The sequence below is a fragment of the Neopsephotus bourkii genome, unplaced genomic scaffold, assembly GCF_033783945.1.
Source record: "Neopsephotus bourkii isolate Nb327-2 ecotype Australia unplaced genomic scaffold, CSIRO-AGI_Nbou_v1 NB_1479, whole genome shotgun sequence".
NCBI classification, from domain to species: domain Eukaryota; kingdom Metazoa; phylum Chordata; class Aves; order Psittaciformes; family Psittacidae; genus Neopsephotus; species Neopsephotus bourkii.
Window position 1 is genome coordinate 445,025 of NW_026901955.1, and position 13,786 is coordinate 458,810.

The window sequence follows — 13,786 nt, forward strand, 5'->3', positions numbered from 1 at the left end:
CACCAGGAACCCCACCACAACCAAGCAGTAAGTGGGACTCTGGCCACTGACACACAGAGCTTGGATGAGCCTTGAAGACTCTTTTATTGTCACAGTGATGTGTATGTAAGGGCAGGCTCTGAACCAGCACAGACACAGGTGTCCATCACCCAGGTCTAAGCAGCCATCACCAGCCATGGCAGGGACACAGGAAGAGAAGAGCCACAAACCCTCTTTGGTCCCATTAGCTTAAGGAGCTCCCAATTACTCTCTGTCCACAGAGCACAGACACACTGAGCAACGAGAGCCAGGAGGTGAAACAAGGCCCTCCAAGAGGAGGGAGGGGATGAGGAGGGCAGGGGTTGGGTGGATTCATACCACCATCCCCATGGAGCTGCAAGAGGCAGGCAGGCTACAGCTGCATGGGGCAGCGGGGCAGGCAGTGCTGTCTGCACCATCACCAGCCAGGCAGTGAGGGACAAGGATCAGCTACAGGATAAACACCTCCTGACAGTGCCTGTAGGAGGGTTATGAGTTCTGCAGCACTTGTTCTATTCCAGTTAATCTGAGAACATGCAGGCTCCATTAACCAAGGTAAGCCAGGGGAGCAATTCTATGGATTAAGATATAAATAAAGCCCCAGTTTGACCAGGGCAAGTAGGCACAGATTTCCAGGCAGAGGCAGTGTCTGACCACGGCCCCATAGCACAGTGTCTGTGTAGCTTAGAGCAAAAGGTTTTTCTTTAGGTCAAGGCACTCCAGGAGTCTCTGCCCGTGGCAGCAGAGCAACATGAACAGTCCCAGAGTCAATGTAAACCACGCACCTCAACACAGGCAATGTCTATCTTCAGTCTTTGGTAAGTGCTAATGTCAATACCACCCTGCACCAGCACAGAACATGCCACAGAACAGGGCAATGAGAGTGCCCCATCCTCAGGGCAAGGCAGGCTGGAGACCCCATGGACACAGCCTGGAGCCTCGTGCCTCCTGTAGAGTATATGGCTTTGAGATCTTATTCACTGGAGCTGAACGACCTTTCCACAGGGGCCGAGACCTGCCCCAGTGCATCAGTTCAGAGCAGGTTCACCCCGTGCTTCAGCAGCTTCTGCTTGGCCTTGCTGGGCAGGCTGAAGGCGCTGTCGTGAGGGTTGGGAACGCCTGAGTTGCGGAGGGGAGCAGCCAACTGCTGGAAGTAGGTTTCCTGGACGGGGTTCCGGCAGGCGTACACAGCCGTGGCGGCGTTCCTGCAGGCAGGAGAGGAGGCACGTCAGGGTTTACAGCTCTGTGCAAGCTCCACCGCAGCTCACTGGGCTGGGCACTGGGATGCCAAGCTATGGAGAGGGGCTTTCAGGTCTCCTCAACAAAGGAACACAGAGCTAAAATGGCACTAAACCCTTGCAGGAGGGCACAAGGAACCAGACCCTCCTTCTAGGGTCCTGGCATCCTAAAGTGTCCTATGTCACATCCTCTGCGACCCCCTCAGCAGCACTGACACCCATGCACATGGCCACCTTCTGCCCTTGCTGGCAGAGCAGCCCAGTACATCAATAGCAGGTAAAGTGTTCCTTGTGCCTAAGACCCATTCTCTCCTGGAGGAACCTGTCTTACTGCTGTTGTCCACAAGCAAATCACAGCACAGGCTCTTTAGTCGCACCTACTGAAGCTCAGACAATAGCCAGATACTATAAGCATGAAATTGAAATCCCTCACTCAGTATTCACCTGCAAGAGGGCTGGCAAGGAGCAAAGCAAGGGACTCTTCATTCCCTCAATGGAGGAAAGCAGCAACTGATATGTTTGCTGACACCCTTCTGTAACAACTCTCCATGAAAGCAAGCAGTTTTAGTCATCTTGTTACTCAGGCTGATTCACACATGGAGTTGCTTTTTTTGGGGCAACACAGAATACGCCAGCTTAGCTGGTGGAGGATTTAAGGAGCCAGTGAAACTAATGCAAAGCACAGAGATCTCCTGCACTGAGCGTATGATTCACATTCCCTTGGCAAGCTGCGTCGGGAAGTGAAACAGTGTAATTCCCAGAAGCATCTTTATTTCATCATGTTTTGGACAAACAGGCACGGCCAAGCAAGCGGAATCCCTGTGTGTTCCCAACAGAGCAGTGCTCCCGGGATCAGCTACTGGAGCGGGGAGAGCAGGAGCACGAGCTCGGCTGTGGCTGCGATAAGAACATCTTGCCTGGTGCATTACAATTGAGTTTGCCACGCACGTTACAGCGTGTTTCCAACCCAACAAAGCCATGCAAGAAAACAAAATCTAGGTTGCCAATTCTGGGTGCCTTTGGCTCCCAGCCGAGACACACATTTATTAGGAGCAGTTATATTTAACACTGCGCCTTAGAACCTTATGGTGCCAGGAACTGGTAATATTCTAGCACTGTATCTTCATCCAAACCCATGGCTTAACCCAGCTCTGCCTTCGCTTCACTGGCCTTGGTGGCATTCTGGCCTCTTGACATCCAGATCACACTACAGGCAGAATATTAGGTATCTAAAAAGCAAACCTCGGGGAATAAGGTGATGTGAGTGACCTTGGCAAGAGACACCGGTGTGACTACAGCACGTACCAGCCTTGGAGAAGGGGATCCCCTCTTCTGCCTACTCTGTGTGCCATGCAGCACTGCTGGGGCTGGAGGAGGAGGGAGTGATGAGCACAGCTTACCGAATGATCACCTCTGAGGCAGTGGGAAGCTGGCTGAAGTCGGAGTGGATCAGTGCAGCAGCTCTCAGGAAGTGGCGATCCAGCGGGCCAGGCGTGTGGGGCAGGTTGGCTGCAGAACAGGAGTGAGAAGGGGGGTTAAAATCCTGGTCTGTAGGAGCCTGCCCCCCTTTACCGAGCAGGAGAGGCTGCGGACCTCTCACACAGAGCCTGGAAATCTGCAGAAGAGAGATGGGAGACCCCAAACTCCCAGTGTGACCTAAGCGGAAACAGGGACTTGCACCACGCTCAGGCACGCACAAACCAAAACCCTGGGTACTTCTCCCCACAGGTACACACATCACAGGGGTGACAAGAACGCCTGAGACCTGGGTCCCCGAGGATCTCTGGGGCTCCTCTCCTCCCCTAAAGCACTTCTAGGCTGGAAAGAGCCAGAACACTGCCTGTGGGGCTGCCAGAAAAAGGGAAGCATTAGAATGAGCTGGAGCAGTTCACATGGGGCTTTCTGCAGGTCTGTGGCCTACAGCAAGTTGTCTGAAGCATGGGAAAAGGTCACCAGAAACACTGCTCTCCTCCTTATTCCCCCCTGAAGGCTCACCTGTGAGCACATTCTGAATGCAGTCATAGTGAGTGAAGCTGTAGGTTGTCTTGGCTGAGGACGAGGAGTCTTTGGGCAGAGTCTCCCTCAGATGAACCTCGAGGCCGTTCAGAGAAGCCAGGCTGCTGTGGTACTGCAGAAAGGGCAAGAAGTGGCAAGTGTTAGAGCAGGAGCCCTGCTTGGCCTGGATCAGAGGGAGCTCGGGTGACTGATGTTGATTACAGAGGGACTGAACCCTTCCATGCTCTGCTGCTGCTGCCCAGGAAAGCAAATGAGTCTGAGACCTTACAAGTCAGTGAGAAAAGGGCATTCCAACCTGGATCTAAGCCATTAAGCCACCTGATGCTGTTAATTACAGGAAAATGCAAGACTCCATTAATTTACCATCAAACATTACTCTCATTTTCACATCCTAGCCATGACTTTCAGCCACAGCAAGGAGTATTCCTTTGCTTACCAGCCCTTATGACACCAGACAGACAGTACAACATTCGGATGCAGATTTACCTGCTTGGGCTGGATTTAGCTGACTGCAGTGCTACCCTGCAGCACCCAAGTAAATGTCCTAACGGGCACCCAGCCTCTGCTCTGAGCTTCGGGCCAGTGCAGGCTGCAGGCACCAGGCTATCAACAGAAGGAAGGAAAGAAAAGCCAAGGCAAGAGCCTCATCTGTGGGGTAATGACAGGCCCAGCATGGAGCAATGGACTCACACAACCATGTGCTAACATGAAAGCCAAGCTGCTTTCCTGGCTCTGCTGAGGCTTGCAGGCAGCAGGCAGGGGTCAGGCGGGGCTGGGCAGATTAACTCCATAATCCTCTGCATCCCCTCCTGCTTTCCTGTGCCATGGAGAGGCTGCAGCCCGCATGGATCAGCAGTGCCCGACCCCACTGCTCATGGAACAGGTTCTCTTTTCTCTGCAGTGAAATGAAGGGATAAGACCTGAAGAGCAGCAGGAAGGGAGGCTGGAATCCTGATCTGCAGGGAACGTCTGCTCTGGAAGCTGCCTTCCCTGAGGGATGATCAATGCTGTCTGCTCTTCTCAACCATGCGAGTAGCATATTTTACCCTTCTTTGGTGTCATTCAGGAGCCTCAAAGCATTCGACAAACGTTAACTACAGCCCAGCTCTGACATCCCTGAGCGCTGAGGCTCATTTTTAATGTACAGATAAACAAAGGAACAGACAGGACAAGGTTATGCCTCAAACCCATCCTGATGCCAGCAGCACAGCCCAGCCTCACCGCCTCCAACACCCTTGCTCCTGGATGGAGGCACATGCAATGCAACCGCACACCCGCACGTGGGACAAGGAGTAATCAGAAGAACCCAATCCCAACAAAACCCACGAGGGTTCTGCTCAGATGAGATCCAAAGCAAGAGTATGCGGGATGGAAGCAGCACCTTTGGGAAAAGGGGAACCTGAAGGAACGGGGATTTGTCAGCCCTGGGGCAATACATAAAGGAAAATCAACCTAACAGCAGTGCTCCAGCGCCAGGCTTGAGACTGAATGAACTGAAGGACAGGCTGAGCCAGGCTGGCCCTGCCCAGGCGTGTGATGGGAGGAGGACAGTGCAGTGTGTCACTAGCAGAGCTAACCCCTGCAACAAGGCATTTCACACACTAACACATCCTTAGGCGCTCCCTCCAATGGCAGGAGCAGAGCAGAGGCTGATTCACAGCCACAGGAGCTGCAGAGGCTGTTGGGCATCACACCATCTCCGAGCACAGCCAGGCTGCTGCTGGAGGAGACCCAGAGAACCTCACAGTTCTTTGCTATAAGGATGACCTTCAGCTCTCAAGACTGCCTGTGTCTCCCCCTGTTCCTCCCACCAGAGAAGAGCTGGCAGAGCAGGAGGTGTTGTGCAGCTGGAGGCAGCAGAAAGGGGACAGGGCACGGTGCCATGCCTGGTGCAGAAGGCCAGGGCTGCCCCTCTGCTGACTGTGCAGCAATCCCCTCCTCAGCACACCAAGCCCTCCGTGCTGTGTGGAGGTGGCATCTCCCTGCTCATGAGGGGACCACAGGCACAGCCTCCCAGTCCCAGTGCTCAGGAGGAAAAGGAGCAACCTTGAGGCTGTGCCGATGCTGGGAGCCAGCCTTAGCCTGAGCTTTCCTGCACCTTCCAGTCTGAGAGTAACGGAATTAGGTTGTTCCTATGGCAACTGCATATCAAAGAGGCCTCTGCAGCTTTGACTCAGATCCTGGTAGCGAGGCAGAGGCCAGGCAGCAGCTGCAGACTGATGCTTCACCGGGAGCCAGGAATGCCAGGGGCCAGCACATATACTTCCCCCACAGCCCCATTAGCTGCACCAGGGCAGCAAAGAAGCCTGGGCACTACAGCAAATCCCACATAGAGTAATGTGGGATTGCTCCACTGCAACACCTACTTGCAGTGCCCAAACGGCACCACCATTCCCTCCAAGCCCCTGGGCAGCAGCGCCAGGGACAGGAGGCTGGGGGCTCCACAGCCAGATTTCCACCTCAACAGGAAACGCTTCAGGGCCCTGCTGGCAGACACCTCTCTGGTGCCTCCAGAGGAGAAGCTGACGTGCGAAGGCGCAGAGAAGGCTTGCTGCCTTCCAACAAGCACTACAAACTGCCGGGCTTTCCCAACGCATCCCAAATCCAGCGGAGGCCTTGGCAGCCGGCGGCGCTGTCTGACGGTCACACCTACACCTCGGCACCGGCAGACAACAGGAGCCTCCTGTGAGACAACGCTCTCACCTCTCGGGCTCGCTGCCTGGTGCTCGTGAGCAGCCTCCCACACCGCTCTGGTTGCGGTGCTGAGCCCCAAGCCAACCGGCTTTGCCTTGCACAGCACAGAGCAGGTGAGGAAAGAGATGGGAGGTGCGAGGCAACGCTTGCTCCTCGGTTGTCACCCACCACCAGGCAAGCAGCAGCATCACTGCACATGTGGAACGCATCCCCACTTACCACATCCTCGATGGAGCTCTGCTCCTCTCGCAGGTGATCTTCAGCCAGAAGGGAGAGCACAAGGCCCTTAATGGAGTGAACGTACAAGCTCATCTTAACTGGATCGCAGGCCCTGCCAGACTCCGCACCAGCCTGGGCTCCCGGACCGTCCCCCCGAGGTGGGCAGCCCCTGCCCTGTGCTGGGTCACCAGGCAGGCTCTCCTGAGCCTCTGCAGCCAGCAGCCGGCTCCTGCTCTGGAGCTGTGGTTGTACAGCAGTGGCTGGACAATCCAAACCCTGCATGTTGCCACCAGCTGCACTGCTGCTCTCCCCAGAGACACTTCCTTGGCTCACAGTCCCTTCCTCATCTTGGTCACTCAATTTCCTTCTGCTCAGCTCTCGGGCAGGAGAGTGAGCAGCTGGATTGTCACTGCCTGCATGATAGGTCTGGAAGCTGTTTTGCTCAACATAAGAGTCCACAGGGGATTTCCTCATGTTGTAACTCTCCTGCTCTCGGCTGTAAGGGTTTGGAAAGAAATAGCCTTCCAGATATGGACCTGTAGTTTGAGCATATTCAGGAGTATGGAGTGTGGAAGGGCTTGGCAGCTGCTTCGTGTCTCTCTCTGATGGGAAAGATGCTTTTCTACTGAGCTCTGAGCTGTCTTGTCTGCTCAGTTCTGCAGTTGAAGAGTTCTTTGCACTGGCTTCCATTTCAGGGAAGCTCTCCAAAGGCACACTGTTTGCAATGCTGCCTGGATGCACAGCATCTTCTGGTGCAGCTGCGCCTGAAGCTTGCTCAGGGATCTCCAGCACAGAGGCATTATTCAGGTCTTGGGTTTCAGGAACTCCTGTTGATTCTGAAGCTGCCTGGGAGCGGAGAGCATCTCCCTCTCCTCTAGGGCTTGCTGGGGACACGGATGACCTAGTGGGAGACAAGTTTGGAGTTCTTACACACCTGGTAACACTACCACTTCCTGGCAGTGTTCAACAGCTCACCTATTCTCTGCTACAAAGAGCAGCTACCTCAGAAAAGGATGGGCTGAGGTCTAACACAGGTGAACAGCATAGACCTCACATTGCAGGCTCAGGGAGCACCACTCCCTTGTCACAAAGCACAAAGGCTTTAAGCAGCAGCAGAGCTGAGACACAGCAGAGGATGGCAGCTGGTCTGGGGAAGAGCTCTGCTTGAGGCTGCTTCACACAGAGACACGGACACCACGGATGTGGCCAGCCTTGGAGACCTCAGGCTGCTTTAGCAGCCTGATGCCAGTAACAGGCCTGCGAGGATGCAGCACCACACGTTAGCTCCCTTGAGGCAAGAGCCTCCCTTTGCGTCACATCGATCCCATACCTGGTCATCCACTCCACGGGAAAGTCTCGGAGCACGGAGACTTCATCTTCTGTTAGGAACACCGGGATGATCCGGACACCCTGCGGCAGTGAGGAACCTGCAAGAGCAATGGGGGTGTGAGGATTAAATAAATATGTGCCAGCATAAAGAACAGAAGCCAAACTCCATCAACCCAAAGGCTTCTGCAGGAGAAGGCACACGTTCATCCTGCATCCCAGATCACCAACTGATCACATCTAACTGAGCAGCATCTTCCCATCCTCCTCATACCCTTAATGCCTGACAGTTTCATTTTCCCTTAGTGTTTTCTTCTAACCACCCTGGCAGAATAGCTACAAACTGATGCTCAGAAGCAATGACTGAAGGTTTGGCCTGCAAGCATCAGCCATCTGTTTCCAGGGCTCCATCAGTGGCCAAGTAGGCACATGGGTAAGTGGAATTAAAGCAGGCATCTTGGGAATCTGCAGAACTGACAACTAAACCCAAAAGAGCAAACTCCTTCACTCAGCCAAAGGAAGGAACTCGTTCTGATTACACAACACCCACTGGCACATGCTGACTAGTGACAGCAACCCCCTCAGGGATATACTCCTGCACCCAGCCAGAGCTTTAACACTAATCCCAGAGAACCAGCTCATGCTCTCCCTGCACGGAGCACAGCCCCAGAGTGGATGCTGCTGCTGGGCACTTGGGACCTGGGTGCTGCAGCTGGATGGATGCTCACCAGGCCCCTGCTGCTCCTCACCTCCAGGCTCAGCCTGAAAGAAAGGCAAGAATCAGCCCCATGGCGTGACTCAACATTCCATCAGTGCCACCCAGACATCAATCCCAGCCTCCCTGTGACCACAGCACACCCCAGACCATCCCCTTCAGCAAATGCTGTGACTGCTTTACCATGGTGGTTTGTTCCTTGGGTAGCCCTCAGAGTCAAGGGGACTTCCAAGAACCAAATACCAGAAAGCAAGGACAAATACTACAATTTGCCATTACTGCATGCTCAGGGCAGAGTAAGAGCACAGGCCTTCCTCATACCTGTTCTTGAGGGCTTTTTTGAAGTAGATCTTGAACCACATAAATAATTACTTTTGACAAGTTCTAACACACACAAAAATAGATCTGTGTCACTTTCAGACATTCATGTTGTGTATTTACCATTAAATGCATAAAACTTGGGTAAAAGCCAGCAAAAACATCACATAGATGAGAGTTCATTAATTCAGTAACTTAAAGATTGAAAAAAAAGAGCAAATTCCTAGTGCAGAAGCCTTGAACCGTTACTAAATCATAACTAATAAAAGCTTTTAGCAGCAGCATCAATATTTGTCCTTCCCAGTAACATGTGACAAGAGGTCCCACACCACATCCTCACATATGATACCAGCACGCAGGGAATGTGTCCAGCAACTTACCTGGCCTGAAGAGTCGCTGCCTTGGAGGAGAACTTTGGCAGTGAGAGGAGGGGGCAGCTGGGTGCTCACAACCCTGAAAGGACAAAGTCATCCCTGAGCAGTGCCGCTTCCCAAAGCTCAGCCACAGACTCCCATGGCTCAGCACACCAGGAGGCAGAGCCAGCAGTGATGCTCACACCAGACTTTACTGTACCCTGAGGAAGCTGAGGGTGCTGCAAGGCCCCACTGCACAGCTCAGTGACCTCTGGGGAGACACTAAGGTTCCACTGCACCACCACCTCTCCCAGTCCTGGCAGACACCCTGCAAGGGTCAAGGAGCCAGCCCCAGCCACAGGTTGGAGCCAACCCATGGCCACATATGAGCAACACAGCTGTGTGACCCACAGGATCCCTTGTCTACTTCTTTTCTTTGGGTCACTGCCACTCTGAATTCAGGCAAACCACCTGCTGGCATCTACTTTGGACCAACGTGGTTTTACTGAGTCAAGATCTATACCACAATCCATACAGGCTTCCCACCACACCATGAAGAGCTGTGGGCAGCAGAGAAGACTCAGAGAGACCAGCCCTCAACACCATGCAGCACAGGCCCCTTGTATGGGGCTTCCAAAGCTGCTACTGTTCTTTCCATCTACATCTTGAAATCCACATTCTGGAGATCCTCCAAAGACTCTAAGAAGTTTAACTCAAGCACAAAGCCCTTTGCAGTGTTCTAAGTACTCTGATGACATTTGGTGACAAACAATCCCTAGCAGACAGAGACACGAATCACACACACACTGGTGACAGGCAGGAGCAGGACAGGACTCTGTTCGAGTCAGACATCCACATCCAGTCTAAGGTGCTGCAGTGACTCACTGTGTCCTGCCTGCAAGTCTGAGATCACTCTATTAAACCCACCTGGCCTGCCTCTGCCAGCCTAGAAAGATGCACACGTTGTGGCTTGTTTCCAGTGCTTGTAAAAGGTGTTACAGGAACAGTTTATGCCAAAGAAAAATGGTGCTTGAATGCTCTTGCCAAGAAATGCTCAGAACGCGCCACCTCCTGTCTTTCAAGGCCACCTTTGAGGCTTTTCTCGATGTCACTCACATCTGCAGCCTCTTCACCTATGGGCAGTGTTCAGCTGAAAGAAGCCAGCACTTCTCATGGGGAATTCTGACTCATTCCTCTGTGCACTCTCAGTGCAGACAGCCAACAAGTCAGAAGCACAGACACACATACACACACATGTGCAGGAGAATGCTAATGGGGAAGAGTTAACATTCACACAGCTTTCTTAAGTGACTTCCACCTAAAAAGCCAAAGGAGTTCGGTCTTCATGTCCTGCTGGACAGCAGAGTGCTACTGAAACCCAAACCTTGCATCTCCTCATGCTTCCATTCCTCTCACCTACAAAGACAAATAACCACTCACCCTCTGTGACTACACCTGCAGACAGGGACCACCCTGCCTGAAGCACTGATGTTCCTACCAATAAGCAGCAGCTGTGTGCTCAGCTTGCGCCTTTGCCCTGCTCCCTGGATGCCCTCTCGAAGCACAGCCCTGGGAAGGGGCAGATGCAATGTGCAGTTAACCCTTTAGGTAATGCTGTGGTTACTTACAAACCCTTGTAGAGAATGCAGCCTGCCAAAACATAGGGAGACCGCTGGCAAGTTTGCAAGATGAGAGCTGCTTTCAGTAAAAGCAGGGGATCCACCTACATGGGGAGAAGAGCAAAAGTGAGGCCAGAGAACCCTGGGAAATGCTCAAAGCAGGAAATAACCACAAAACCATTGGCATTAAGGCAGCTTTAGAACCAGACACTTCAGAGGACAGGCTCCTACCTTGGTTTTGTCCAGATTCCAGAGAGAATTGAAAATCCTGTGGAGGTCACTGGTGTTTTTCTGGATGTGTTCAATGTATCTGTCCCACTGCCTGCTCAGCTCCTCCTGGGGAAGTGCCTGAGGATGACACAAATCCACACACTGTCACTGCACAGGCCTTGGTGTCCTCCCCACACTACCCTGGAGCAACAGCAGGGTGGGCCTGGGCACTTTTCCAGGTCCCAGTTCTTTGATACATGAGCTTATTCTTGCTCTTGCTAGCAAGAAGGCAGCACGAGGCCTTGGGTAATACGGTTTAGAGCGAGGTGTCCCTGCCCATGGCAGGGGGGTTGGAACTTGATGATCTTAAGGTCCTTTCCAACCCTAACTATTCTATGATTCTATGTATGTGCCTGGGCAGAGCAGGGCCAGTATGGGAGTGTTTCAGATCTCTTCCTCAGAAGAGATCTCCATTTACCATGTACGCACGGTGCACGGGCCCGTTGTAGAAGGTGAAGAGGCTGATGAGCTGCTCCAGAAACCGCCGGCAGCTGATGTCAGGGAGCTCCACAGCACAGCCCAGAACCTTGAGTACAGAAAGCCATGAATGAGGCGTGCTTACTGACAAAACCCAGGCACAGCAGGTGAGAACAACTCTTGTCGCCTTTCAGTGAGTGTCAGAGGCAGGCAGGCAGCTCTGTGGCAGGCAAACATCCCCCAGATTCACAAGTCAGCTGAAGAGGAAATGCAAAAATACCCACAGAAGAGCCCTGGCACAGACAGGATAAACAAATGATGTCAGAAATCCAGCGTTTCAGACACATTCCCTTCCCACAGGAGATGACTGAGCCCCGTACTTTAAGGGCCAAGAATGTTTTCCTGAGATGAAGTACTCACAAATATCCAAATTAACTTCTTATTTACAGCTATGGAAACGCTTTCCTTAGGCTCTGAGAGAAACAGAAGCACCAGGAGGACAGCCTCAGGGAGAGCCCAGCCACTGCCAGTTAAATCAGTCTGACAGGTCCCAGCCTCGCTGCCTGGGGAAGGTTTGGGGCAGTTTTATCACAACTCTGCTGCACATTGCTCCTTACACCCTGAATGCTGACACTGACAGAGCTCTGCAGCAGGGAATGCTGAGGGTTAGAAGAATAATCAGACTATCACAAACAGGGAGACAGTCCTGATTATACGCTGCAGCACATGGATCTTGTTTCCAGCCATCACCAGTAACCCATGGACACACATCAGGATATGGAGCTCAGTGTTTTGCAGCCACTGCCAGGCATATCCTGAGAAACAGGTCGGGGGTGGACACACAAATGACGGGTGAATGCAGCTGCAGGTTGCAGTAAACAACATTTAAGCCACCTTGCAACGCAGGGTTGTGCATTGCAAGTTCTCACCTGGCTCTCTCCAGGTCTATCTGGGTCCATACCCTGGAAGAAAAGCCCTTCTGCTTGCTACAGCTTTTGCTGTGGCTGCCTGCAGACCCCCTGCACTCACCCACAGGTAGTCTCCATCCACTACAACTGCAAACTTGAGCTTCCTCAGGCGAATGAGGCTTGGAGGCACTCTGGAAATCTCAGTCATGCAGCGCACCACGCCAGCAATCTGTCCACACAGCAGGTCCTGCTGGTCCGGGACAGTCTGCAGAGGAAGGCAGGGAAGAAACAGGGCTGGTTTCTTTGGTTCTGAAAGGCCTTGGAGTAAAACCTGCCACTGTATCCAGGTATAAATAAAAATGAATTATAAGGTCAATTCAATTCTAAATCAAACAGAGCAGAGCAGGCACTGAAATCATCACTGGGAGCTTATTTAGGGGAATTTTCATCCCTTGTGTTTATCCCCATCCTCGGGAGAGACCTGGACTCTGCTGGATGACCAGAATCCCTGGAGAAGAGCCCATCACCCACACCAAGCTCAGAACCACAAACCTTCTGTGCCCTGGGTCTGCTGGAGCAGAACTCCTCTCCCCCTGGGGCTGGTTAAATCAAAACCAGACTGAACCCAAAGCCACGCCTGGGAGCCCGACCATTTCTGAACCAGAACCATCAGCACTGACTCACCATGCAGGGAAGGAAATGAAAGCAGCATTACCTGAGGAGGGTAGAAGTAACAAATCCCGGCACTTGTAGGATCTACTTCTTCCTTCACCTTCGAACCATCGTACAGGAAAAAGTAATTCCACCTAAAACCAAAGCAAAGCATGCACACAAGAGATGGTATGCATGGAAACACCTCTCTCCATTATTTCAGGTAGAGCAAGCAGAAGTTGTTACAAATGAAGAGATGTTGCTCTTACACCATCACACCGAGCTCAGGCACAAAAATGGTACTAAAAGGCTCCCACCCCATAAAATCTGACCACTTCTGTGGGCTTCAGATAGACTCTACAAGCAGCAGAGTCTCGCAGACTCGCAGAGCAGTTACTGCAGAGCACTAACCACGAACCGCTGCTGTTCACTGGGTCACTGCAGGTACAGGGGGCCCTGGGGAGCACAAGGGGGAGGCTTCCCCCAGAAGGTGGCCTACCCACAGCACTGCTCAGCTCCCACTTCCAACTACTGTGTGCGGGGTTTTGCCTACCCCTGCTGGTAAAGAGCTGGTTGCTCCCCGTTAGAGCTCCTACAGCCCGCTACAAGCTTGGCACACGGCAGCTTCCTACAGGAGCAGGGGAATGCTAAAGCCAAACGCAAAGGCGACCCAAAGACGAAGCCGCAGCATCAAGTCCCTGCCCGGCCAAGGGGAAAAGGCCGGATTCAGCCTCCGGCCGCCGCTGCCCGCTCCTGGGGGACCCGGGGAGTGCCGGGGGTGCGGGTGCTGCTCCCAGCGGGTGAAGAGAGCGCTCCCCCGCCCGAACCGGGACAACGCGGCCCAGCCCGGGCCGGGCCGCACAGGGAAGCGGGGCCGGGGTCGGGTCTCACCACGGCGCGGGACCGGGCCGCGCCATCACTGCCGGGCCACGGCGGTGCCGCTGCCACCGGCGCTGAGCAGCCCGCTCCTGCCGCCGCCGCTTCCGGTCCCATGACTGCCCACGTGGCCGCGCTACGGCGGCCG

General features: G+C 53.4%; 1 protein-coding gene across 1 annotated transcript; it reads right to left on the reverse strand.

Annotated features, from left to right (window-relative positions):
* Window positions 1-434: 434 nt before the first annotated feature.
* Window positions 435-13,701, reverse strand: HPS4 (HPS4 biogenesis of lysosomal organelles complex 3 subunit 2). The gene is made up of 13 exons (XM_061369222.1): window positions 13,654-13,701; window positions 12,827-12,917; window positions 12,233-12,376; window positions 11,205-11,312; window positions 10,748-10,864; window positions 10,526-10,620; window positions 8,925-8,997; window positions 8,240-8,273; window positions 7,516-7,612; window positions 6,186-7,086; window positions 3,252-3,384; window positions 2,657-2,765; window positions 435-1,223 (listed from the first exon to the last, which is right to left on the reverse strand). The coding sequence occupies exons 1-13, from the start codon at window positions 13,677-13,679 to the stop codon at window positions 1,052-1,054; spliced, it is 2,100 nt and encodes a 699-aa protein (XP_061225206.1). The 5' UTR covers window positions 13,680-13,701; the 3' UTR covers window positions 435-1,051.
* Between the last annotated feature and the right edge of the window lie 85 nt (window positions 13,702-13,786).

What these genes read in the sequence shown, in the direction of transcription:
- HPS4 (XM_061369222.1), bottom strand. Translation starts at nt 13,679, where the DNA reads ATGGCGCGGCCCGGTCCCGCGCCGTG. An exon ending in CCGTGCACCGTGCGTACATG is followed by an intron (nt 10,865 to 11,204) that starts GTAAATGGAGAT and finishes TGTCATCCTCAG; the next exon opens with GCACTTCCCCAGGAGGAGCT. An exon ending in AGAGCTCCATCGAGGATGTG is followed by an intron (nt 3,385 to 6,185) that starts GTAAGTGGGGAT and finishes CCCTTTCTGCAG; the next exon opens with TACCACAGCAGCCTGGCTTC.